Source organism: Heterodontus francisci, chromosome 32 (genome assembly GCF_036365525.1).
Source record: "Heterodontus francisci isolate sHetFra1 chromosome 32, sHetFra1.hap1, whole genome shotgun sequence".
NCBI classification, from domain to species: domain Eukaryota; kingdom Metazoa; phylum Chordata; class Chondrichthyes; order Heterodontiformes; family Heterodontidae; genus Heterodontus; species Heterodontus francisci.
The window spans coordinates 21,494,202-21,517,979 of record NC_090402.1 but is presented as its reverse complement, the minus strand read 5'-3'; the positions used below and the strand labels follow the sequence as shown (position 1 = coordinate 21,517,979).

General features: G+C 40.9%; 1 protein-coding gene across 5 annotated transcripts in view; it reads left to right on the top strand.

The window, feature by feature from the left end:
* The window catches only part of LOC137347694 (multivesicular body subunit 12B-like), a 211,120-nt gene that overhangs the window by 83,392 nt on the left and 103,950 nt on the right, over positions 1-23,778 (top strand). For all 5 annotated transcript variants that reach the window (XM_068012453.1, XM_068012454.1, XM_068012455.1 and 2 more), the window contains one exon: positions 16,459-16,556. In XM_068012453.1, coding sequence (XP_067868554.1) covers positions 16,459-16,556 — 98 coding nt within the window. The remainder of the gene's footprint in view (positions 1-16,458; positions 16,557-23,778) is intronic.

Here is a 23,778-nt window from a genome sequence, read left to right as displayed (position 1 = left end):
TTTATCATTCTGGTGAATCTGCTACACCACCTCCAATATATATTCTTGTTGAAGTGAGGTTCCCAGAATTAGTGTAATTTATTAAGGACTTTAGATTGCACTGGGTAGTGTTTGGAGTAGAACAAGGCCCCTAGTGTATTGAGTATTTTTTAAAGGGAGTAACTAATTAATTTAAAGGGAAGTCATGGCAGGAGAGCTCGCACCTGTGGTATGCTCCTCCTGCGCTATGTGGGAAATCAGGGATACTTCCAATGTCCCTGACAACCATGTGTGCAGGAAGTGTATCCATCTGCAGCTACTGACTACCCGTATTACGGAGCTAGAGCTGCGGGTGGTTTCACTGTGGAGCATCCGTGATGCTGAGGATGTCGTGGATAGCACATTTAGAGAGGTGGTCACACCGCAGGTAATGGCAGCACAGGGCAGAAAAGGGATGGGTGACCACCAGGCGGAGTAGTAGGCACAGGCAGGTAGTGCAGGAGTCCCCTGTGGCCATCCCCCTCTCAAACAGATATACTGCTTTGGCTACTGTTGGGGGGGTGCGGGGATGGCCTCTCAGGGGAAAGCAGCAACAGCCAGGTCCATGGCACCAAGGATGGCTCTGCTGCACAGCAAGGGAGAAAAAGGAGTGGAAGAGCATTCTGAAGGGGGAGGGTGAGCAGCCAGAGGTTGTGGTACATATTGGTACCAATGACATAGGTAGAAAAAGGGATTAGGTCCTGCAACAAGAATTTCGGGTGCTGGGTAGCAGGTTAAAAAGCAGGACCTCGAAGGTTGTAACCTCTGGATTACTCCCAGTGCCATGTGCTAGTGAGTTTAGAAATAGGAGGATGTGGAAAAGAATGAATGCGAGGCTGAGGAGATGGCGCTGGAGGGAGGGCTTTAGTTTCCTGGATCACTGGGTATGTTTCTGGCAAAGGTGGAACCTGTGCAAGTTGGACGGGTTGCACCTGAACCGGAATGGGACAAGCATCCTTGCTGGGAGGGTTTTTTTTTTAGAGATACAGCACTGAAACAGGCCCTTCGGCCCACTGAGTCTGTGCCGACCATCAACCACCCATTTATACTAATCCTACATTAATCCCTTATTCCTACCACTTCCCCACAATTCCCCTACCACCTACCTATACTAGGGGCAATTTATAATGGCCAATTTATCTATCAATCTGCAAGTCTTTGGCTGTGGGAGGAAACCGGAGCACCCGGTGAAAACCCACACAGTCACAGGGAGAACTTGCAAACTCCGGTACAGGCAGTACCCAGAATTGAACCCTGGTCGCTGGAGCTGTGAGGCTGCGGTGCTAACCACTGCACTACTTTGCTAGTGCTGTTGTGGGGGGTTTAAACTAATTTGGCAGGGGGACAGGATACTGAGTGGAGATACAGTAAGGGGTAATATAGAACAGAAAGTGAGTCTGTCTGGAAGGCAGTGCAAATATAGACCTGGTAAGGCACAAGTGAAAAATGCAAGGTTGGATTGCATCTATTTCAATGCAAGGAGTCTAATTGAGAGCGTTGATTAGCACATGGGATTATGATATTGCTATCACAGAGACATGGTTGAGGGAGGGACAGGACTAGCAGCTCAATATTCCAGGGTATCGAATCTTCAGGCGCGTCAGGGGAGGGGATAAGAGGAGGTGGCATTGCACTGTTGATCAAGGAGTCAATTACTGCAGTAAGGACGATGATATCATAGAGTCATACAGCACAGAAATAGGCCCCTTCGGCCCATTGTGTCTGTGCTGGCCATCAAGCACCCAACTATTCTAGTCCCATTTTCCAGCACTTGGCCTCTAGCCTTGTATGCTATGGCGTTTCAAGTGCTCATCTAAATATTTCTTAAATGTTGTGAGGGTTCCTGCCTCTGCCACCACTTCAGGCAGTGTATTCCAGATTCCAACCACCTGCTGGGTGAAATTTTTTTCCTCAAATGCCCTCTAAACCTCCTGCCCCATGCCTTAAATCTATGCCCCCTGATTATTGACCCCTCTGCTAAGGGAAACAGTCTCTTCCTATCTAACCTATCAATGCCCCTCATAATTTTGTATACCTCAATCATGTCCCCCCTCATCCTTCTCTGTTCTAAGGAAAACAACCCTAGCCTTTTCAGTCTCTCTTCATAGCTGAAATGCTCCAGCCCAGGCAACATCCTGGTCAATCTCCTCTGCACCCTCTCCAGTGCAATCACATCCTTCCTATGGTGTGGTGCCCAGAACTGTACACTGTACTCCGGCTGTGGCCAAACTAGCGTTTTATATAGCTCCATCGTAATCTCCCTGCTGTTATATTCTATGCCTCGGCTAATAAAGGCAAGTATCCCACATGTCTTCCTAACCAACTTATCTACCTGTGCTGCTGCCTTCAGTGATCTATGGACAAGTACACCAGAAGGTTCCTCAAATTAGGCCATTTGGGTAGAACTTAAAAACAAAAAGGGGGTAATCTATTGGCAGGGTGTGTACTACAAGCCTCCAAAAAGTCAGGAAGAGATAGAGGAGCAGATATGTAGGCAAATCTCAGAGACGTGTAAAAATAATAGTGTAATAATAGTAGGGGATTTCAACTTCCCCAATATTAACTGGGGTAGTCTTAGTGCAAAAGGCTTAAAGGGGGCGGAATTCTTAAAATGCATACAGGTGAGCTCTTTCAGCCAGTATGTAGAAAGTCCTACAAGAGAAGGGGCAGTACTGGACCTAATCCTAGGGAACGAAGCCGGTTAAGTGGTAGAAGTGTCAGTGGGGAAGTATTTCGGGGATAGTGACCACTACTCTGTAAGATTTAAAATAGTTATGGAAAAGGACAAAGATGGACCAGAAATAAAGGTACTGAATTGGAGGAAGGCCGATTTCAGTATGATAAAACAGAATCTGGCCAAACTGGACTGGGAGCAGCTACTTGTAGGAAAGTCTACATCACATGAGTGGGAGTCATTCAAAGAGGAAATAGTGAGAGTTCAGAGCCAACATGTACCCGTTAAGGTGAAGGGTAGGACTAACAGGCCCAGGGAACCCTGGATGTCGAGGGATATAGAGGTTTGGATTGGGGGGAAAAAAGGAGTCTTACAGCAGATCCCAACCGCTGAAAACAGCGGAGGCACTAGAGGAGTATAGAAAGTGTAGGGTGGCACTTAAAAAAAGTAATTAGGAGAACGAAGAGGGGACATGAAAAAACACTGGCTGGCAAGATAAACGAAAATCCTAAGGTGCTTTTTTAAGTATATTACGGGTAAGAAGATAACCAGGGAAAGAGTAGGGCCCATTAGGGACCAACGTGGCAACCTTTGTGTGCAGCTGCAGGACATAGGTGAGGTTCTAAATGATTACTTTTCATCGGTGTTCGCTATGGAGAAGGACGATGTAGGTGTAGAGATCAGGGAGGGGGATGGTGATGTATTTGGACATATTAGCTTTGAAAGGGAGGAAGTATTAGTGGTTTTAGTGGGCTTAAAAGTGGATAAATCCCCAGGCCCAGATGAGATGTATCCCAGGCTGTTATGTGAGGCAAGGGAGGAGATAGCAGGGGCTTTGACACAAATTTTCAAATCCTCTCTGGCCACAGGAGAGGTACCAGAGGACTGGAGGACAGCGAATGTGGTACCATTATTCAAGAAAGGAAGCAGGGATAAACTAGGTAATTACAGGCTGGTGAGTCTAACATCAGTGGTTGGGAAGATATTGGAAAAAATTCTGAGGGGCAGGATTAATCTCCACTTGTAGAGGCAGGGATTAATCAAGGATTGTCAGCATGGCTTTGTCAGGGGGAAATAGTGTTTAACTAACATGATTGAACTTTTCGAGGAGGTGACTAGATGTGTAGATGAGGGTAAAGCAATAGATGTAGTATACATGGATTTCAGTAAGGTTTTTGATAAGGTCCCGCATGTGAGATTGGTTAAGACGGTAAGAGCCCATGGGATCCAGAGCAATTTGGCAAATTGGATCCAAAATTGGCTTAGTGGCAGGAGGCAGAGGGTAATGGTCGAGGGCTGTTTTTGCGATTGGAAGCCTGTGACCAGTGATGTACCACAGGGATCGGTGCTGGGACCCTTGCTGTTTGTAGTGTACATTAATGATTTAGACGTGAGTATAGGACGTATGATCACTAAGTTCGCAGATGACACGAGAATTGGTGGTGTTGTAAATAGTGAGGAGGAAATCCTTAGATTACAGGGAGATATAGATGGGCTGGTAAGATGGGCGGAGCAGTGACAAATGGAATTTAATCCTGAAAAGTGTAAGGTAATGCATTTTGGGAGGACTAACAAGGCAATGGAATATACAATGGATGGTAGGACCCTAGGAAGTACAGAGGGACCTTGGTGTACTTGTCCATAGATCACTGAAGGCTGCAGCACAGGTCGATAAGTTGGTTAGGAAGGCATGTGGGATATTTGCCTTTCGTAGCCGAGGCATAGAATATAAGAGCAGGGAGGTTATGAAGGAGCTGTAAAAATGCTAACTTGGCCACAGCTAGAGTACTCTGTACAGTTCTGGTCACCACACTATAGGAAGGATGTGATTGCACTGGAGAGGGTGCAGAGGAGATTGACCAGGATGTTGCCTGGGCTGGAGCATTTCAGCTATGAAGAGAGACTGAAAAGGCTAGGGTTGTTTTCCTTGGAACAGAGAAGGATGAGGGGGGACAAGATTGAGGTGTACAAGATTATGAGGGGCATTGATAGGTAAGATAGGAAGAAACTTTTTCCCTTAGCAGAGGGGTCAAACACCAGGGGTCATAGATTTAGGGTAAGGGGTAGGAGGTTTGAGGAAAAAATGTTTCACTCAGTGGGTGGTTGGAATCTGGAATACACTGTCTGAAGAGGTGGTGGAGGCAGGAACCCTTAACATTTAATAAATATTTAGATGAGCACTTGAAATGCCATAGCATACAAGGCTGCGGGCTAAGTGCAGGAATATGGGATTAGAATAGTTGGGTGCTTGATGGCCAGCACAGACACGATGGGCCAAAGGGCCTGTTTCTGTGCTGTATAACTCTGACTATAACTGAATGCAGTACTCCAGATGGAGTCTAGCCAGGGCTCTGTACAACTGAAGCATAACTTTCTTCCCTTTGTATTCCAGCCTCCTTGGCCTTTTTGATTGCTTTTTGCACCTGTCCATCACCTTTTAGCTCTCTAAAGTTTTCCATTGAGGACCTGAACAGTACAGATATGGAAGTTCCCAGGTTTGATCCCTGATCTGTATTGAGTTAGCTGATATCAACTGGGGTGGTGGTAGGGGCTCTATAATTGGCTTCAGAGTTTCGGAGAAGATGAAATTGACCAGAATTCCTGCTTCTGATTTCTATCCAGAAACCCCTGCTGGAAGTGTCCATTTGTGAACATTATGAAGAAAACAGCTGACCCGCAGACACTTGCCGTATAGGTTTACACATGAATAATGGCCACATCGGCTAGATAAAGAGGAAGACTGACATTTGCATAGCGTCTTTCACAACCTTAGGAAGTCCTAAAGCGCCTTGCAGACCATGAATTGCTTTGAAATATAGTCACAGTCACTGTGTTTTACATCCACCTAAGAGGGCAGCTGAAGCCTCAGTCTAACATCTGATCCGAAAGATGGCATCTGACAGTGCACTGTAGAAAAAGGCCAGCTAGATTGTATTCCAGTCTTGAACCCACAAACTTTTAACTCAAGTGGTAATGCTATCACTGAGCCAAAGCTGACACCCACTACGCATTAAGCTATATGCCTGCAAAGAATGAAATTTCTTGAAGATTTGCTATTATTCCAATGCTATAGCTAAATTAAACTGCTTCAGAACCATTTTAAAACGGAAACCTTTTTGTTTGACCCTTCCATTCTTCTCTAGCTCATTCTTTTTTTTTTAAAAAATGTTAAATTTATAATTCAGTACTTTTGTTTTCTTAAAAAATTAAGTATTTATTTACCTTTTTTAATCCAGTAATTCCTGGACTTTGCTTTTGATTTCTGGAAGTTGGATTCACTGGCTGCTAAATCTGTTTTATTCTTCAAGTTGAAGCCTAGAACTTTCAAAATTGAAGTGATCTGCTATTGATGCAACCAGATCTCGTTTTTATACAAATTTGTAGATTGAAATAGGGTCCCGCTAGTGCAGGATAAGTTACCTTGTTCTCAGTACTGGCAAGGTACTGATGAAATCATGTATGCAGCTCATCGAATATTAACATAGTTAAGTTTAACCTGAATATCCAATTGACAGATCTAGCCTGCTTTGTTTTTTTCAGAATGCATTAACACTATAGTATTTAATTTTCTAGTGTCACTGGTTCTTGTCTCCTTTTTATTTAAATGCAAGTATGATTTTAAATGTGAAAAGATTATGGAAATCAGTGCACGGTATTTTTTGTTCATTTGCGAAACCTAGATTTATACCAGTTATCTGAATTTCCTGAGTCAGATAAATTTCATTGTTCATATCTTCTTTAGATTAGAAACTTTGTGTGAAATGGCAGTGCTTGAGATAGTATTTAGCTCAGTCATAATTGCATGATGGGAATGCAAATGAGGTTTATTAGTTTAATGCTTTCACTGTCTCCATGGTTATGGAGTAACAGTGTTGAGAATGTGTCACATTGCATCCGTGAATTTGGTAAGAGTGTCAAAACATGGCTTCAATTAGTTCTCTCTAATTACGGCTCCAGAGATCTTGTAACAGTATAGATTCTTCTTAAGAAACACTTATGGTAATATTTTGTGGATAAACAAGAAAAAAAAACTTACTTGCAAGTTGTTGTAAAAATCTAAAATTAACCTATATAAAGAAAAAAAAAATGGCAAAGTTATAAATGGAAAGTGAAACAAAAAAAGACGCAGTGGTTAGCACCGCAGCCTCACAGCTCCAGCGACCCGGGTTCGGTTCTGGGTACTGCCTGTGTGGAGTTTGCAAGTTCTCCCTGTGTCTGCGTGGGTTTCCACCCAGAGCCAAAGACTTGCAGGTTGATAGGTAAATTGGCCATTGTAAATTGCCCCTAGTGTAGGTAGGTGGTGGAGAATTGTGGGGATGTGGTAGGGAATATGGGATTAATGTAGGATTATTATAAATGTATGGTTGATGGTTGGCACAGACTCGGTGGGCCGAAGGGCCTGTTTCAGTGCTGTATCTGTCTCTATGAAATACACAGGTTCATTGGCATTTATGAAGAGAAAGGTGAGCTAATGCTTCAGGTGTAAACTTTCTGCAGATTTGTTTGGGAGAGTCTAAACTTAGAACATCAATATGGCTGATGGTTCTTCTGTGTATTTCTTGCAGTTCAGCTTTTATTTCAGATTTTTAGCATTTGCAGGGCTACAGGGAAAGAACAGGGAATGGGAGTAATTGGAGAGCTCCTTCAGAGAGCCAGCTCGGGCACAATGGGCTGACTGGCCTCTTTGTGCTGTATGATTTGATGAGTTGATTTTTTTTAATATCAGCAGATGCATATTATATGTGTTATGTCTTAAGTTTTGATTTAAATTCTTCTTGAGCAATACTTGAGTTGGTGAAGCCAAAGATTGACATAGCCTTTATTAAGCAGCAACATTATGCATTGAAGAGCAGGTACAATTTTGACAGCAGCTCTTGTCCATCCAATAGGTGCAGCTGAAAGTACTGATTGAGTTTACTATCAGATTTCTACAGAAATACAAATATAGACAGATGCCATATACACAAGTAGTGTTTAACATGCATTTGATCAAAAATGGCCATTCAGAGGAGTTTGTAATTCTCCTGGCTCTTTCAGACAAACTCATGAAATTAGTCTGTTATCCTAATGTAGAAGCGATCCACTTTGGAAGTTTGCTTCTGTGTATCAACACTAACTACAATGCTGAGAATTGAAAAGTTACTATTTCTTTGCATATTATTTATTTTAAGTGAATTTCCTTTGAAGAGCAAGTTTAGAATAACCTTAAAATGAGATGATGGCTTTAGAGTATGCATCTTTTGGCAGCAGTTTTCCTACATATATTTTACTAAATGACAGTGCAGTTTTCTTATAATGTAGCATGGTAAGGATTATTTGCTGCAGAAGTGGAATCCTTTAATATATAGCGGTTAAGTCGGAAATACTAAAACGCATTTCCACCAGATCATTGGATCGTAATCAGGAGCTAAAATCCTGGTTGATTTTTTTCTGTTCTTTGCCATGTCCTAAATTGTGTTTCACATCTCTAGCCATGATGGTTAGGTTAGGTTACTTGATGCAAATTCTCACTGATGATCAACACTGCACAAGATCTAGCTCTGCTTAATCTCATCACATGACCCTGGATGGTACCTCAGATTAGGGATCATAAGAGTGGACAGACCAAAGTAACAGGAATAAATATGCATTAAAAATGGTCCATCACAAAGTTGCAGCAATGGGCAGTCATGAAATGAATGACTTGTTTGATTGCAAGATTAGGGCATTAGAAATAGAAATCTAGAGATTTGGAGAGTGCCCTAGAGTCAAAGAATCGTAACTACACAGAAGGACACCTTTCGGCCCTTCGACTCCATGTGGAGCAATCCAATCAGTCCCATTCCCTGGCTCTCTACCCGTGTCCCTATAAGTTTATTTCCTTCAAGTGCCTATCCAGTTTCCTTTTGAAAAGCATGATATGGATTGACAGCAAACAGGATCCACTGGGATTTGAACTCATTGCTGGATTCAGCATCCTGAGTGCTCGCCATTACACCATGCAACCCAAACATATTCTCCCTTCTCTGATTCCAAGTTGCTGTTACAAATGACTGTGCTCAGAACAATTTTGTTCACCTCAATAAATTAAAGCTTCCAACTTTTTGAGAAAAAGAGCTTTAGAGCAATCTGATCTGTTATTGCTAAGAAAGTGTGCCTTCTTTACAGTCTAGTGAGATCGCTATGTTGAGTGTTTAATAGTTTGTAAGCAAATTTAATTTTTTCTCTCCACATGCATTTGTCATTTCATTGTCATGTATAAAACAAAATGTAAATGTTCAAATCCTTAACTGTAGGAAAGATATGCAATAAAATATTCTGGAAGAACTAGTTAAAAGCTTTTAATTTACACTAGAATTTCCATGTCTCTGTGCACTTGAAATATTTTGATTGCCTTTTGCACAGTTTCTGCAATGTTCAGTTTTGTTGGAAGGAAATGGGATTTCTGAGTGGTCACGTTTCTGGTTTTTGAAGCTGTTAAATGTTGGTAAGTGTGTGCATATCTTGAATGGTGCAAAGGGAATTCAGTGCTCTGAGACCTACATAAATACATCTTGTGTTGGTGGCAACAAATGTAAAGCAGCAGTTATCAGTGACTGTTACAATCCAGTGGGATTTCATTTCTGGCATGACGTATACTTGAGTTTAACTAAGTTTGGCAGCTAACAGGCTATTTAAAAAAAAATACAAACTGCTATTTTGTTTTGTGATATGGTTGAGTTCACAGTCCTAGAGGCTGTTGACCTCTTCAAACATTAATGGCTAATCATAATTTTGAACCACTTACAGTCACAAAGAGCAAAGCTTCATTGCTAACACATGGTAGACCATGAAATCGGCATTAGCAGCAAAAATATGAACATTTTAGTTTCAGTTGCACCTGTCTAAAATGGCCTTTTTTCCAGTAGAATAACCTTAGTGCCTGATATTTAAACTTTAACTATTAAGTAGCAACTGACTTAAAAAGTTAATGGCGTGATAGATCTAATGTCCAGTTAGCTTTTCTATCCCTAATATTGGTATATAAAATTGAAAATTGACTTGGTTAAAACAAGTTGTTACATTGTAATTATTGTACTGTAATGATCTTTTTCTATAGACTTATTTTTGTTCTGGCATATAGGGCATGTGATTTTTTATTGATTTAGTTCAATTATTTGAACCTTTTAAGTTAATTCGGTAGCAAATTTCATGGTAGAAATTTTCATGTCTATTTTTTATCTTTAATTTTTCATCTTAATTTTTCAAGAGTTGTAGGTAGTGGGTTATGAGTATAGTTTATCCAGGAAGTGCTTTATGTTTGTCCAGACCACTGATTTTATATTCAGACTGGTCCTGCAATCAGTCTGTGTGATAGGGTTGCTTCCAGTTCAGTTTAACAGTCTTTAAACTTGCAGGCCAAAGTGCAGTGCGAAGGATTAATTTGAAATACTGAGCCTACCATTAAGAGGAATTATGTCAGTGTCCGATTCATAACCTCATGATCCATGAATGTATGTCCTATCTTAATGTAACACTAACATTAATTTGTATGTGGAGCGTGCAGACAGATGGTCCTGAGACGCAATCATAGCTATCATTTTAAAAAGAAATTAGAGCTGTGAAAATATTTTGTAAAATTGCTTGTGACTCAATATCCAATACATATAAAATCCAAAAATAGGGATAATGATTTATCGGCTTAGTGAGTTTCAGATTTATTAGTAGATTGTGTGAAGATGGTCTGAAGTTTCCCTCCTAATTGGTTTCTTGAGTTGACTGAACATGCAGTATTCTACTTTTAAGCTGCTCTAATCAGAAGCATCTTACTGCTCTATCTGCACATTGTTCGTAGTTAGAGAGCTAACCACTTTGCTATTTTCCCTTCAGCCCATTATGTAATATGCTAATTAAACCCTCGCAGGCATAGCAGTTGAGGGGTTAAACCCTATAATTATTCAAATCTTTCAGGCTTTTCTCCCAGTTTGTGATAATTTGATGAGGAAGTTCACTGTAATTAAATATTCAAATTATGAATAAGTGTCAATATGGCTTCCTATAACCTGGGAATGATGATTAATTGTATTCAAAACTCTAGTGGCTGCTCTAATCTGAGGCAAACCGTTGCTGTTGATTATTTCTATGCAATACTTGCCATGTTTTTGTTTTAGAATTTAGACTGGTAATTGATTTGCCATATGTTGCACAAGTGCAGGTATTTAGAAGATGTGTATTCGAAGAACTCTGGGAATTTTTAATGGTAATGTTCATTTTTGTTGCGGCAGGCAATTTTTAATTTTTTTTTACATCCTGCTTTAAAATCCTCACTTGGCACATAAAGGCTGTAGTAGTTGAATTAGTGTTGCATGCCTATGTTACAGATTACTTCAAGTGTGTGTGTGTGTGTGTGTGTGTGTGTGTGTGTGTATTAAATGTAAGGCTGCAGTTATAATAGCAATTTTGCATCTGGTTCTGGAGATACAGCAGTGCAAAGTAGCACTATAATTCCGGAGTTCAGGTCCAGATCTAATTTCCAAATCCAGTAAAACCAAAATAAAAGCCAAATACTGCAGATGCTGGAAATCTGAAATAAAAGCGAAGTGCTGGAAATACTCAGCAGGTCTGGCAACTCTGTTCCTCTCTCCACAGATGTTAACGTTTCAGGTCTGTGACTAGTTCTGATGAAAGGTCACTGACCTGAAACGTTAACTCTGTTTCTCTCTCCAATGATGCTGACAGACCTGCTGAATATTTCCAGCACACTCTGTCCAGTAAAACCAAGCTGTGTTGAGATTACGTCTAGGAGGTCATCACATACTGGTCAGGTTTCACGCTAACTGGTGTACAACTGGAGTAGTTTGGTGTGAAGCTGAGAGTTAAATACTCAGCTGGTCCATTGGACCTTTTGAATAAATTATAACGTTAATTTTTAGGCTTCACGTTATGACCAAGCAAATTCGGCACATGGGTTTTCGTAATTCTAGAAAGTAGCCATAGGAGGAAGCTGGATGTGCCATTATGCAGTCTACCACTACCAGTCTGATGCCAATAATGCAGTGCAACTGCAGGTGAAGATGTAAACCTGGCCTCTTTTGGCAATTGTTTCCAGACCTGATCTGTAGGTTATGGATTGTGATTTAACTCTTTCCAGTTGAGCAAGAGTTGATTTTTATTTGAGTATTTAGCAAAGAAGCACATGCATTTAAAAGTAGGTATTTTATGGACCAGAATATTTGCAGATAAGTAACCGAATGTAGTACACCATTGAAATACTGTAGCTTAGTTCATCATAGACATTCGAACTCCCAGAATTGGGGGTAGACGGAGAAACCAGACAAGCTGAGCAGAACGCCACTGCTTTCTTGCAGCGAGGAAAGTGAAAATGGACGGTGACTTCCCTTTATTAGTAACCATCAATGGCCATATTTAGAACGATATTAGTAGAGGCCAAAGACTGAGCTGATTACCTGTGAAATGTTGTGGAAACTGGTCAGAACTTGAGCCAGAAAAACTTACTCTTTCTGAGGTAATTTTGCTGTCTACATTTCCTACACACTTCATTGATAGGCCTCTGACTGAATTTGGATAATGGTTAATGAAAGAATTGACTGTTAAACTTTGTTTTTGTGTCAGGACTTGTAACTCCTTCGAGATTTGTGTTGCTGCCTTGTAATTCCCAGCTACTGGTCTGTTAATATATTTGTCACTGATTTGAAAGTGCTGCAAATTACTGCCAGTTTGATGTTCTTGCATAATATAATTTACTACACTAATCCACAAATTTTAGTGTCGAAGTTACAGTTTTTCTGTAGATTTAAATTACTTCCTATTGAATATATAATTCAATTAGATTAGATTAGAGATACAGCACTGAAACAGGCCCTTCGGCCCACCGAGTCTGTGCCGACCATCAACCACCCATTTATACTAATCCTACACTAATCCCATATTCCTACCAAACATCCCCACCTGTCCCTATATTTCCCTACCACCTACCTATACTAGTGACAATTTATAATGGCCAATTTACCTATCAACCAGCAAGTCTTTTGGCTTGTGGGAGGAAACCGGAGCACCCGGAGAAAACCCACGCAGACACAGGGAGAACTTGCAAACTCCACACAGGCAGTACCCGGAATCGAACCCGGGTCCCTGGAGCTGTGAGGCTGCGGTGCTAACCACTGCGCCACTGTGCCGCCCACAATGCAAAGTAACAGTTTCTTTCTTTACCGTATTTCAGTTTGTAGTACTGACCTTAGGATACAAACAACGTCGCATTAATAAAGTTTTAGAAGCAAATAAAGTTCTCTTTCATGTGAAAAATAATACATGAGATTTCATTTGGAGGCTAGTGTGCTATTAATTATTGTACTCAAAGCAATTTTAAGAAACTAGAAACAAATTCTAATCCTATCTCCAGGTTTATTATATTCTGCCAATATTGATCACTACAAAATGATGGACTTGTGCTTACTAGTAATTAACCAACCAAACATTTTTAGAAGTCAGCCTTTGTAGCACTGGTTGGCTTCATTGATGTTCTTGAGTCTGGACCAGGAGGCTTGGGTTTGAGCCTAAAAGTGGCAGTTTGACTTCATAATCTAAACTGACACTCCACTGCTGTACTGAAGGAGTGAGACATTGTTGGTGGCGTTGTCTTTGGATGAAACATTTAAACTGACTCCTCGTGTACCTACTCTGGTAGTTCCAATGAACATTAAAGATCTTGTGCTGTTTGAAATATTGGCATTGTGGTTGGCCTTCTCGCCATTGTTGCTGCCTCAACCAATATCACCAAAAACAGATGAGGTGATCGTTTGTTTATTGGTGTTTGTAGTATTGTTCTGCACACACAATGGCTATCCCGCTTTTGTTCTATTTGTCACACTACTTTAAAGTAGTTCATTGTCAGTGAACTGCTTTGAGACATCATCAGTCATGAAAACAGCATATTTGGTTCTAACCATTTAGCCATGTATAATGAGGGCAATGTTGTGTACAGTGGTCTAATCTACTGGAACATTTTGGTGACACATGTAGTGATGTACCTAGTATAATAGGGTGCAATATTCTCATGCAGACGCAGTTATTTCAGGAGCATGTGAGAGATCTTGGTACCAAGTTTACTTAAAATGTGGAAAAACGCTGAGCACGATAGTTATAGATTTTGTTTTTTTTTTCCAAATGTGAATTGTTTCTTGGGAGAGCGCTTTAAACTATACAATGTTAGAGTGAAGTATTGATCGTTATGGATCTGTAACTGGTAACGGACCAACTTGAGGTGAAGAATTACCACACAGGAGGTGTAGATGTGATTTTTCTGTTAACATAGCAACACTAATTTATTCGTGGATCAGTGCTTTTCAGGTAATTTCTACATAAATGAAATAGTTCTTTTTTCAAAAAAAAAGTTTAAATACATTTTGTGACACCTCTACAAATCTGCCCTCTCAAGTGTTGAATAATATTATGTATTCCAAAGAATCTTTGACACGAGCAAGAATGAATTTTCTTTTATATAGCACTTTTCACAACCTCAGGATGTCCCCAAATGTTTTACAGCTAATTAGTATTTTTAACGTGTGGTCAGTGCTGCATGGAAACATGAGAACCAAATTTTGCACTGCAGGTCCTAAAAACTGTAATGAAATAAATAACCAGATAATCTGTTTTATTGCCATTGATTGAGGGATAAATATTGGCCAGGACACCAGGGGAACTCCTCTGCTTGTTGAGAAGTGCCATGGAATCTTTTACATCAAACTAAAACAGCAAACTGGGTCTTGGTTTAACATCTCATTCAAAAGATGGCACCTCCAACAGTGCTGCATGGAAGTCTCGAACAGGATTATGTGGTTGAGTCTCTGGAGCAGGGTTTGAACCCACAACCTTTTGACTTCAGAGGTGAGAGTGACACCACTGAGCTGAGGCTCATTTTAAATGGTAGTAAACAAGGAGTTCCATTTTGTGCATTTAAAAAAAAGAGAACTTTCTTTTCAGAAAGGTTTATCAATTGGATTTTCATTTTGAAATGCTATTGGTTTGTAGTTTCCAAGAAGGGGACATGTTTAAAGTCACCACATTTATCAACCATGTCAAAGTATGCTTTTGGTTTCAGCAATTTGCTATTTAAAAACTGGGATAAGCCTTTCACAAAGCTATTAATGGAAAGGAAATGTTCATTAAAACTAGCAATTGCTCTCGTGAGATTGATGCCAGCTTTTTAAAATTCACAACCAACATGTGCTCCGTCTTAGTCTATGAATTAACAGGATGAGGGGAACCCAAGACATACCTGAGAAAATATAGTATGCACCTCATTGGGGAGATTGGAGGAATTTTTCCACAAGAATTAACTGCTGGTTTGCAAAAACCTATGATTTTTAAGATAAATTAAGGTATAATTTTTGTGAATGTTTTAACAAAAATGTATAGATTCTCTTTAAAAATAAAGGTGGCCCATGTGTTTTTTCAGAATTCTTGTAGAAAGATAGTGCCAGCAGTAAAAATGTATATTTTCAGCGCAAATTTTCGCGAACTAAGTTTGGTTTAGATTGATTCTTGAATCTCAGTTTTTGAAGTACAAAGATATGAGTTTCATCGTTCATTAGCTGTTGCATATTTGAAGGCTGAAAAAGACTTTTTAAAAGTTACATAATGTCATATCGGGCAGTTCAACCTATAAAAAGAAATACAGTACTGTGCTTTTAGAACATTTGGAAGCTGGCTTTCAACTCAACATTACCTGTTGGGTTGGACCACTTTTTTTAAATTTGGGTCTCCGATAGAAAGAAAACACCAAATTAAATATATTGCAGACCACCTTCTGCAGCTGGATTTAACTCGAGTCTGTGAAATGTTTGTGTTCTGAGCGAAGTAAGGAATTGACTATACTGAATCCTTCATCATGCGTTGCATAGAACATCTTTAATTTCCTGGATTATGTTTTTGTTGTACGAATATGTAATGTGGTACTTGTTGAGACCTAATGTCACCATGTTCAATAACAAAAATATTTTCATTTGAGATATGTACAGTAATCTTTGACTTAAAACTGACATTCGGTACATACTTGATCTTACTGATTTGTTCCTTTTTAGCTTTTGTGGTTTGAGCAAAAATTAACAAGCTTGTGTTTAAATAGTGCCTTTCATGACCTCAGTGCACCCCATAGTGTTTCACAGCCAATGAAGTGTTTTTGAAGTGATGTCATTGTTGTAATGACAGGGAAACATGGCAGCCAATTTGCATATGACAAGGTCACATAAGCAACAATAAAATAAAAGACCAAATAATCTGGTTTAGTGGTGACGAATGAGGGCTAAATGCTGGCCAGGACACTGGGCGAACTCCCTTTAGTTGGTGTCACAGAATTATTTACATACATTTGTGATGGCATGTATGAATTTGGTTTATCGACTTTGCTGAAAAATGGCAGCTGTGACAGTATAGCAATCCCTTTGTACTATACTAAAATGTTGGCCTACATTATGTGTTCAAGTCTCTGGAGTGGCACTTGACCCATAGCCTTTTGATTCAAAATCGAGTGTGGTCAAAGCCGGCACCGTGGCTCTTTATTTGCTTTTTCTGAAAAGATAGATTGTTTCAACTTCTTTAGTCAATAATCATTATGATCATATAAAATGACTAATTTCAAGACCAATTTCAATAAATACGTTTTTGGACCTTGAGTAGTTACCAAGAAATAAGTATTTTTATGTATATTTAAAAACAAAAAATGACCAGAAAGACTCTAGTTTGAAATTGTCTCCTGTTTTGATTGAAAATATGGTTTTGTCTTGCTCCAGGCACATATCCCTGACACTTCCTGCTAGTTTCCGAGGTAAGATGCACGGCACCAGACCTGACTTTGAACACCAGACCTCCAACCTATACGCCATATCGGGTGAGTGTTCCAGTATGTGGAAATCCAACACCAAAATGTTTCTCTTTCTGGTTACGTACTGTTATATGACACAGAATCACAGAATTGTTACAACCCAGAAGGAGGCCATTTGGCCCATCCTGTCTGCACGGACTCTCCGAGTGAGCATACCTTATTTGTGAAAGTACTGTTTTTAATACAGTTTGATCAGTTCCACTGAGCAAGAAATAATCTCGCAAGATAATTAGGTGGCTAAAGTTGCCAGGTACCATGAAGTTACCTGAAGATATTAAAGCAATGCAAATAAGATCCAGCTGCTTTCTTTTCAACAGCTCACCCTATTGACTTACAAAAATGCTTCAGTGGAGTTTTTTTTGTATTATCTACTCACATTTGCTCGGGAATATTTGTCTACCTGAAAATTAAGGAGACTGTTGGCAAGAAGATGGTATTGTATTGTTTACAGTTCCTCTTCCTTATTTTCAGAATATTTCTTACTGATAATCCATTGCTCACAGTATCACTAATTTGAAATTTTCAGCCATGAGGCAAAAAACTATTTTCTAAATCTAGTTCTATAAAAATGTTTTTCATAAGTTAGTGGAACAATAATGAAGCTAAAAAGAAGCTCTAAGGAATTGCTTCATTTTTTTTTTTTGAAAGGTTTCCAAGTGAACTGCTCTGTTTTTGATAAGTGGGGGGGAAAAAACTAAGTGACATCACTGAAATTCTGTGGGCTGATTGGTCGGTGGATGGCAGCTGTTGCCTGTAGAGAGCTTAGAAAGAACAGAGTTAAAAAAAAAGGTCTTTAAAAAAAAAAAAAGCCCTAGGATAGCTACCTGTAATTTAATAGTGATTACTAGCTGGAATAGTGCTGAATGCACAGGGGTGGTGGGGGTGGCGGGGTGGTGCTCTTTGGTCTCTCTCTTTTCTGCCTTTTCAGCCTCAGTGATACAGGGGATAAAGCTGATTGCAAATAGCTGGTAAGTTATTACACTAGCTAAATTTCATTGTGAAGCTAAGTAATGGCAGGGCAGTTCAGCCAAGTGGAATGTGCCTCTTGTGGTATGTGGGAGGTCATGGATGTACCGTGTGACCTTGACGAACCTATCTGCAGAAAGTGTGAAAGTGTCTCCGGCTGCAGAAGCTTGAGCTCTGGGTTTCGGAACTCGAGCGGTGGCTGGAGTCACTAGCGCATCCGTGAGGTGGAGGACGACGTGGATAGCACATTACAGGAGGTAGTCAACCCGGTGCCTAAGCGAGCACAGGCAGAGAGGGACTGGATAGCTGCCAGACGGACAAGAAGGTCAGGGCAGGTAGTGCAGGAGTCCCCTGTGGGCATCCCACTTTCTAACTGGTATTCAGTTCTGAGTACCGATGGGAAGGAGGGTTCCTCTGTAGAGTGTAGTGAGGGTCATGACCAGAACTCAGCTGGGAGGGAGGAAAAAGGGCAAGAGAGCAATAGTGGTAGGGGATTCTATGGTTAGAGGAACAGATAGGCTTTTAGTGGTCGCAGGCGTGATTCCAGGATGGTATGTTGCCTCCCTGGTGCAAGGGTCATGGATATCACCGAGTGGCCACAGAGCATTCTGGAGGGCGAGGGTGCACAAGTGGAGGTCTTGGTCCACATTGGTACCAACGATATAGCAAGAAAGAGGGTTAGAGTCCTGCAGGCTGAGTTTAGGGAGTTGGGAAAGAGATTAGCAAGCAGGACAACGAGGGTTATAATCTCCGGATTACTCCCAAGGCCACGTGCTAGTGGGTTTAGTAATAGGAAAATACACCAAATGAATGCGTGGCTGGAGAGCTGGTACAGGGGGAAGGGCTTCAGATTTCTGGGGCATTGGGACCAGTTCTGGGGTAGGTGCAACCTGTATAAGCCAGATGGTCTACACCCTGAACAGGACTGGGACAAATATCCTTGCAGGAACTTTTGCTAGTGCTGTTGGGGATGGTTTAAACTAGATTGGCAGGGGAATGGGAACCTGAGCGTAGTCTTAGATAGGACAATTTCAGAGCAGGGAACAAGATGCAGAAAATGAGCAAAATTGGCAAGTGACTCCAAAAGACAGAAGAAGAAAAGGTTAAAATGTGTGCAACACAGGAATTTGGCAGTGTTAAAGGGTATATATTTAAATGCAAGGAGTATAGTAAATAAAGCAGAGGAGTTGAGATCACAGAAAGACACATGGCAACACAATATCGTTGCTATAATGGAAACTTGGCTTAAGGAGGGGCAAGAATGGCATCTCAACATCCCTGGATTTCGAGTATTCAGATGTGATAAAGAGGGAGATAAAAAAAGGGGGTGGGGGGGGGGTGGTGCTGTAGCATTATTAGTCAAGGAATCAATAACAGCTTTGAGGAGGGATGATATGCTAAATGAGTCATCAAACAAGGCCTTATGGGTGCAGCTCAGAAATAAAAAGGGGGCAGCCACATTACTAGGAGTGTACTATAGACCCCAGATAGTGAGAGGGAGATAGAGGGACAAATATGTAGGCAAATTTCCGAGTGCAATAACTTTCGGGCGGTGATGGTTAGGGATTTCAACTACCCCAACATTGACTGGGATGCAAACATGTGCAGGGCACAGAGGGGACAAAATTCTTGAACTGCATTCAAGAGAACATTTTTAGCCAGTATGTAACCAGCCCAATGAGAGGGGGCACAATTCTAGATTTAGTCTTCGGTAATGAAGCAACAGTGGGTGACCATTTTGGAGATAGTGACCATAATACAGTTAGTTTTAGCATAATCATGGAAATGAACAAAGATAAAACGGGAGCAAAGGTTCTAAATTGAGGGAAGGCAAATTTTACAAAACTGAGAGGTGACCTGGCGAATGTAAACTGGATACAGTTACTTGAAGGAAAATCAGTGGCAAACCAGTGGGACGTATTCAAGAGCAAGATACTACAGGCACACAGTGTAGGCATGTCCCCACAACGATAAAGGGTGGTACTGCCAAATATAGAGCTGGTTATCTAGAAGCTTGCAGGATAAGTTAAAGCAAAAAAAAAAGCTTATGACGATCACAAAAATCTTAAAACTTTAGAAAGCCTAGAGGAGTATAGAAAGTGCAGGGGTAAAGTAAGAAAGGAAATCAGAAAAGCAAAGAGAGGACATGAAAAATTATTGGCAGGTAAAATCAAGGAAAACCCAAAGATGTTTTATCAGTACATTAAGAGTAAGAGGATAACTAAGGAAGGGGGAGGGCCGATCAGAGATGTACAGGGGAACTTGGACGTGGGTGCAGAAGATGTGGGCAGGGTTCTTAATGAGTTTTTTGTCTCTCTTCACAGAGGAGAGGGTTGATGCAGACATTGTAGTAGAAGAGGAGGAGTGTGAAATATTAGATAAGATAAGCATAATGAGAGAGGAAGTGCTAGAGGGTCTGACATCCCTGACAGTGGATAAATCGCCAGGACCGGATGTTTTCCATCCCAGGTTGTTCAAGGAAGCCAGGGAGAAAATAGGGAATATGATGAGGATCATCTTCAAATCCTCACCAAATACAGGCGAGGTACCAGATGATTGGAGGTCTGCAAACATTGTACCATTGTTTAAAAAGGATGCAAGTGATAAGCCAGGTAATTATAGGCCAGTCAGTCTGACCTCGGTGGTGGGTAAATTGTTAGAATCTATTCTGAGGGACAGGATAAACTGTCACTTAGAAAAGTATGGATTAATCAGGGATAGTCAGCATGGATTTGTTAAGGGAAGGTCATGTCTTACTAACTTGACTGAGTTTTTTGAGGAAGTAACAAGAAGGATTGATGAGGGTAGTGCAGGGAATGTGGTTTACATGGATTTTAGTAAGGCATTTGACAAGGTCCCGCATGGAAGACTGGTCAGTAAAATGAAAGCCCGTGGGATACAGGGGAATGTGGCAGGTTGGATCCAGAATTGTCTCAGTGACAGGAAACAAAGGGTAGTAGTCGACGGATGTTTTTGTGAATGGAAAGCGGTTTCCAGTGGTGTTCGACAGGGCTCAGTGTTTGGCCCCTTGCTGTTTGTGGTAGATATTAGTGATTTGGACTTAAATGTGGGAAGCATGATTGGGAAATTTGCTGATGACACAAAAATTGGTCATGTAGTTAATATTGAGGAGGAAAGTTGTGGACTCCAGAATGATATCAATGGTTTGGTTGAGTGGGCGGAAAAATGGAATTCAGTCCTGAGAAGTGTGAGATGATGCATTTGGGGAGGGCAAATAAAGCAAGGGAATACACAATAAACGGGAGGATATTGAGAGGTGTAGAAGAAGTGAGAGACCTTGGAGTGCATGTCCACAGGTCCCTGAAGGTGGCAGGACAGGTGGATAGAGTGTAGTGAAGAAGGTATATGGATTGCTTTCCTTTATTGGCCGAGGTTTAGAGTGCAAAAGCAGGGATATGATGCTGGAGCTGTATAGAGTGCTGGTTAGGCCGCAGATGGAGTATTGCATACAGTTCTGGTCGCCACATTTACAGGAAGGACATAATTGCTCTGGAGAGAGTGCAGAGCAGATTTACAAGAATGTTTCCAGGGCCTGAGGGTTGCAGGTATGAGGAAAGATTGGATAGGTTGGGGTTGTTTTCCCTGGAATTGAGCACGCTGAGGGGTGAATTGATTGAGGTGTACAAAATTATGAGGGGCCTACATAGAGTAGACAGAAAGGACCAGGTGGGGAGGTCGGTTACCAGGGCGCACAGATTTAAAGTGATTGGTAGAAGGATTAGAAGGGACATGAGGAGAAACTTTTTCACCCAGAGAGTGGTGGGTGTCTGGAATTCACTGCCAGGATCGGTGGTGGAGGCAGACATCCTCAATTCTTTTAAAAGGTACCTGGACATGCACCTAAGGTGCTGTAACCTGCGGGGCTATGGACCAGCTGCTGGAAGGTGGGATTTGTTTGGGTGGATAGCTTATTCGGATGGTACGGACGCGATGGGCTGATTGGCCTCCTTCTGTGCTGTATTTTGTTCTGTGTTCTATGTATGAGCTCTGAATTACAAGGCATATTTGTAGATTGTTAGCTGGTGTAAGGGTGAACTGTTTAGTGTATAACTAGCTGAGTGGCTAAAAAGTGGAGGTGTAAAAAAAAAAAAAACTACAGCTCTGTTTTGACTTGATCTTTGGACTTTTAAAGCCATTATGTTCAGTTTGTTATGTGCTTTGGTCATTGTGACCTTTTTTAAATCAAGTTTTATTCCAGGTTACCACATGCGATCAAGAATTGCAGCATAGCTGTAACAGTTCTACTTGAAGCATTAATGTTTGCACCCCAAAAATCACTGATGAATTTTTAAAAAAGAGAAATAGAAAAACATTGTGTTGAAAAGTTGACCCAATAATCAGCATTGTATTTTTAAACCCGTGAAGTGGCATGGTCCTTTTTGCTTTTAATGGGGTAATTGTTGATAGCCAAAACTTATAAATTAACACATTTACCATTAATCATACGTTTTCTGTTTGTTGCTGTGGTGGTGTTGACAGGTAGGCAGGTTTACTCTTGAAAAAAACATGTGGGTGCTGTCAGGCATCAGGAAGCAGAGTTGTTGGGATTGATGAATTGCCTGCTCCCTTGATTAAGCCTTCAGTCACTCGCAACAGCAAAACCAGGAACAGGATTTCGAATAGAATGTGTCAAATTCATTTGGTTCTGGGTTGTTGCAGATGTTGTAGCTTGTGTCGTGTATTAACAAAATATGAGAATTTTGACATTTTTCCTGTTTGTGCATTATTTGCTTATAGGCAGCCATAGTGGAAAATATTGAGACCTTGTATCTATGTCATGTCTTGATTCAAGCTTTGCCTAGGATTCTATACTTAATGGAAGGCATGGGTTCTCTCATGAGAGAAAGGACCAATATGTTTTCAAATTCCTGTTGACTCTTTTTAATTTTTGTATTTTATAATTAAACATTTTCTGCTAGAATTTTTTTTGTCTGTATCCTTTTAGTACCAGGTATGCACTTGACTTTATCAGGAAGGTAATTAGTCTAATTTTCCCTCTTTTAGGAAGGGGGACATGACTTTCCAGCTTTTTGAAGCATCATAAATTAAAACTTTTCAGCTGTCCCATCACAACTGTTTAGCAGGTGGACTAAACTTGTGAGGTACCTGGCACATGCATGTCATCTTCATTTGTCTGCAGCCTGAATTAGATATACATCAAGTGAATACAACCTTCACTGCTCTAACCATTAATCTTGACAGACCCAGCTAGCATTTAAGAGATGATCTGTTAATTTTCTGTTCCTCTGTGCTCCTTTTGGAAAGCCCTGTTCCCTGCACTGTATTGAAGCCCTGTTCCAGACTGTGTATTAAATTCTCTCTCTCCACTATATCGTGGTTCCTCATATGAATGAAAGCCTTGCTTCTTATTGAAGTCTGGCTCCCCAATTGATGTGAAAAACCTTGCCATCCGACTCCCTCCTCTTCATGCTGTTCCATGGATAGCAGTTGCAATGCTGCAAGAAGTTGAGTGAAAGTAACATTTTTGGAGTGAATGAGGTAAGGAAAGTAAAATGTGAGGCAGGGGAGAAAGTGAAAGAGAAATGAATAAACAGAAGTAGAGAATGAGGACAGGACAACAAATCAAGTGGAGGAGAGCAACAAACATAAAATGGAGGACTGGCAGAGAGAGGAAAAGAAATGAGAGGCTGTTTTTTTTGCAAAGTTACCACTATGTATTCTTAGGTAAAGGGAAGAGCGGCTTGGATCCATTCCACAAAGGTTTTGAGAAACAACGAATCAGATTTCAAATTAATTATGCAGAATGTCATTTGGTTTGTGACAGCCTGAACAAAGGCATGGCACTAAATGGGTAGGCCTTCACCAGCCTTAACCTCAATTTGTCAGTGGTTTAGTTTATAGAGAGAGAGTCACAGAGAGATACAGCACCAAAACAGGCCCTTCGGCCCACTGAGTCCGCGCCGACCATCAACCACCCATTTATACTAATCCTACGCTAATCCCATTTTTCCTTCTCACATCCCCACCTTCCCTCAATTCTCCGACCACCTACCAACACTAGGGATGATTTTTTACAATGGCCAATTTACCTATCAACTCACAAGTCTTTGCCATGTGGGTGGGAACCGGAGCACCCGGAGGAAACCCATGCAGTCACAGGGAGAACTTGCAAACTCCGCACAGGCAGTACCCAGAACTGAACCCGGGTCGCTGGAGCTGTGAGGCTGCGGTGCTAACCACTGCGCCACTGTGCCGCAGGCCTTTATACAGAAAGTACCTC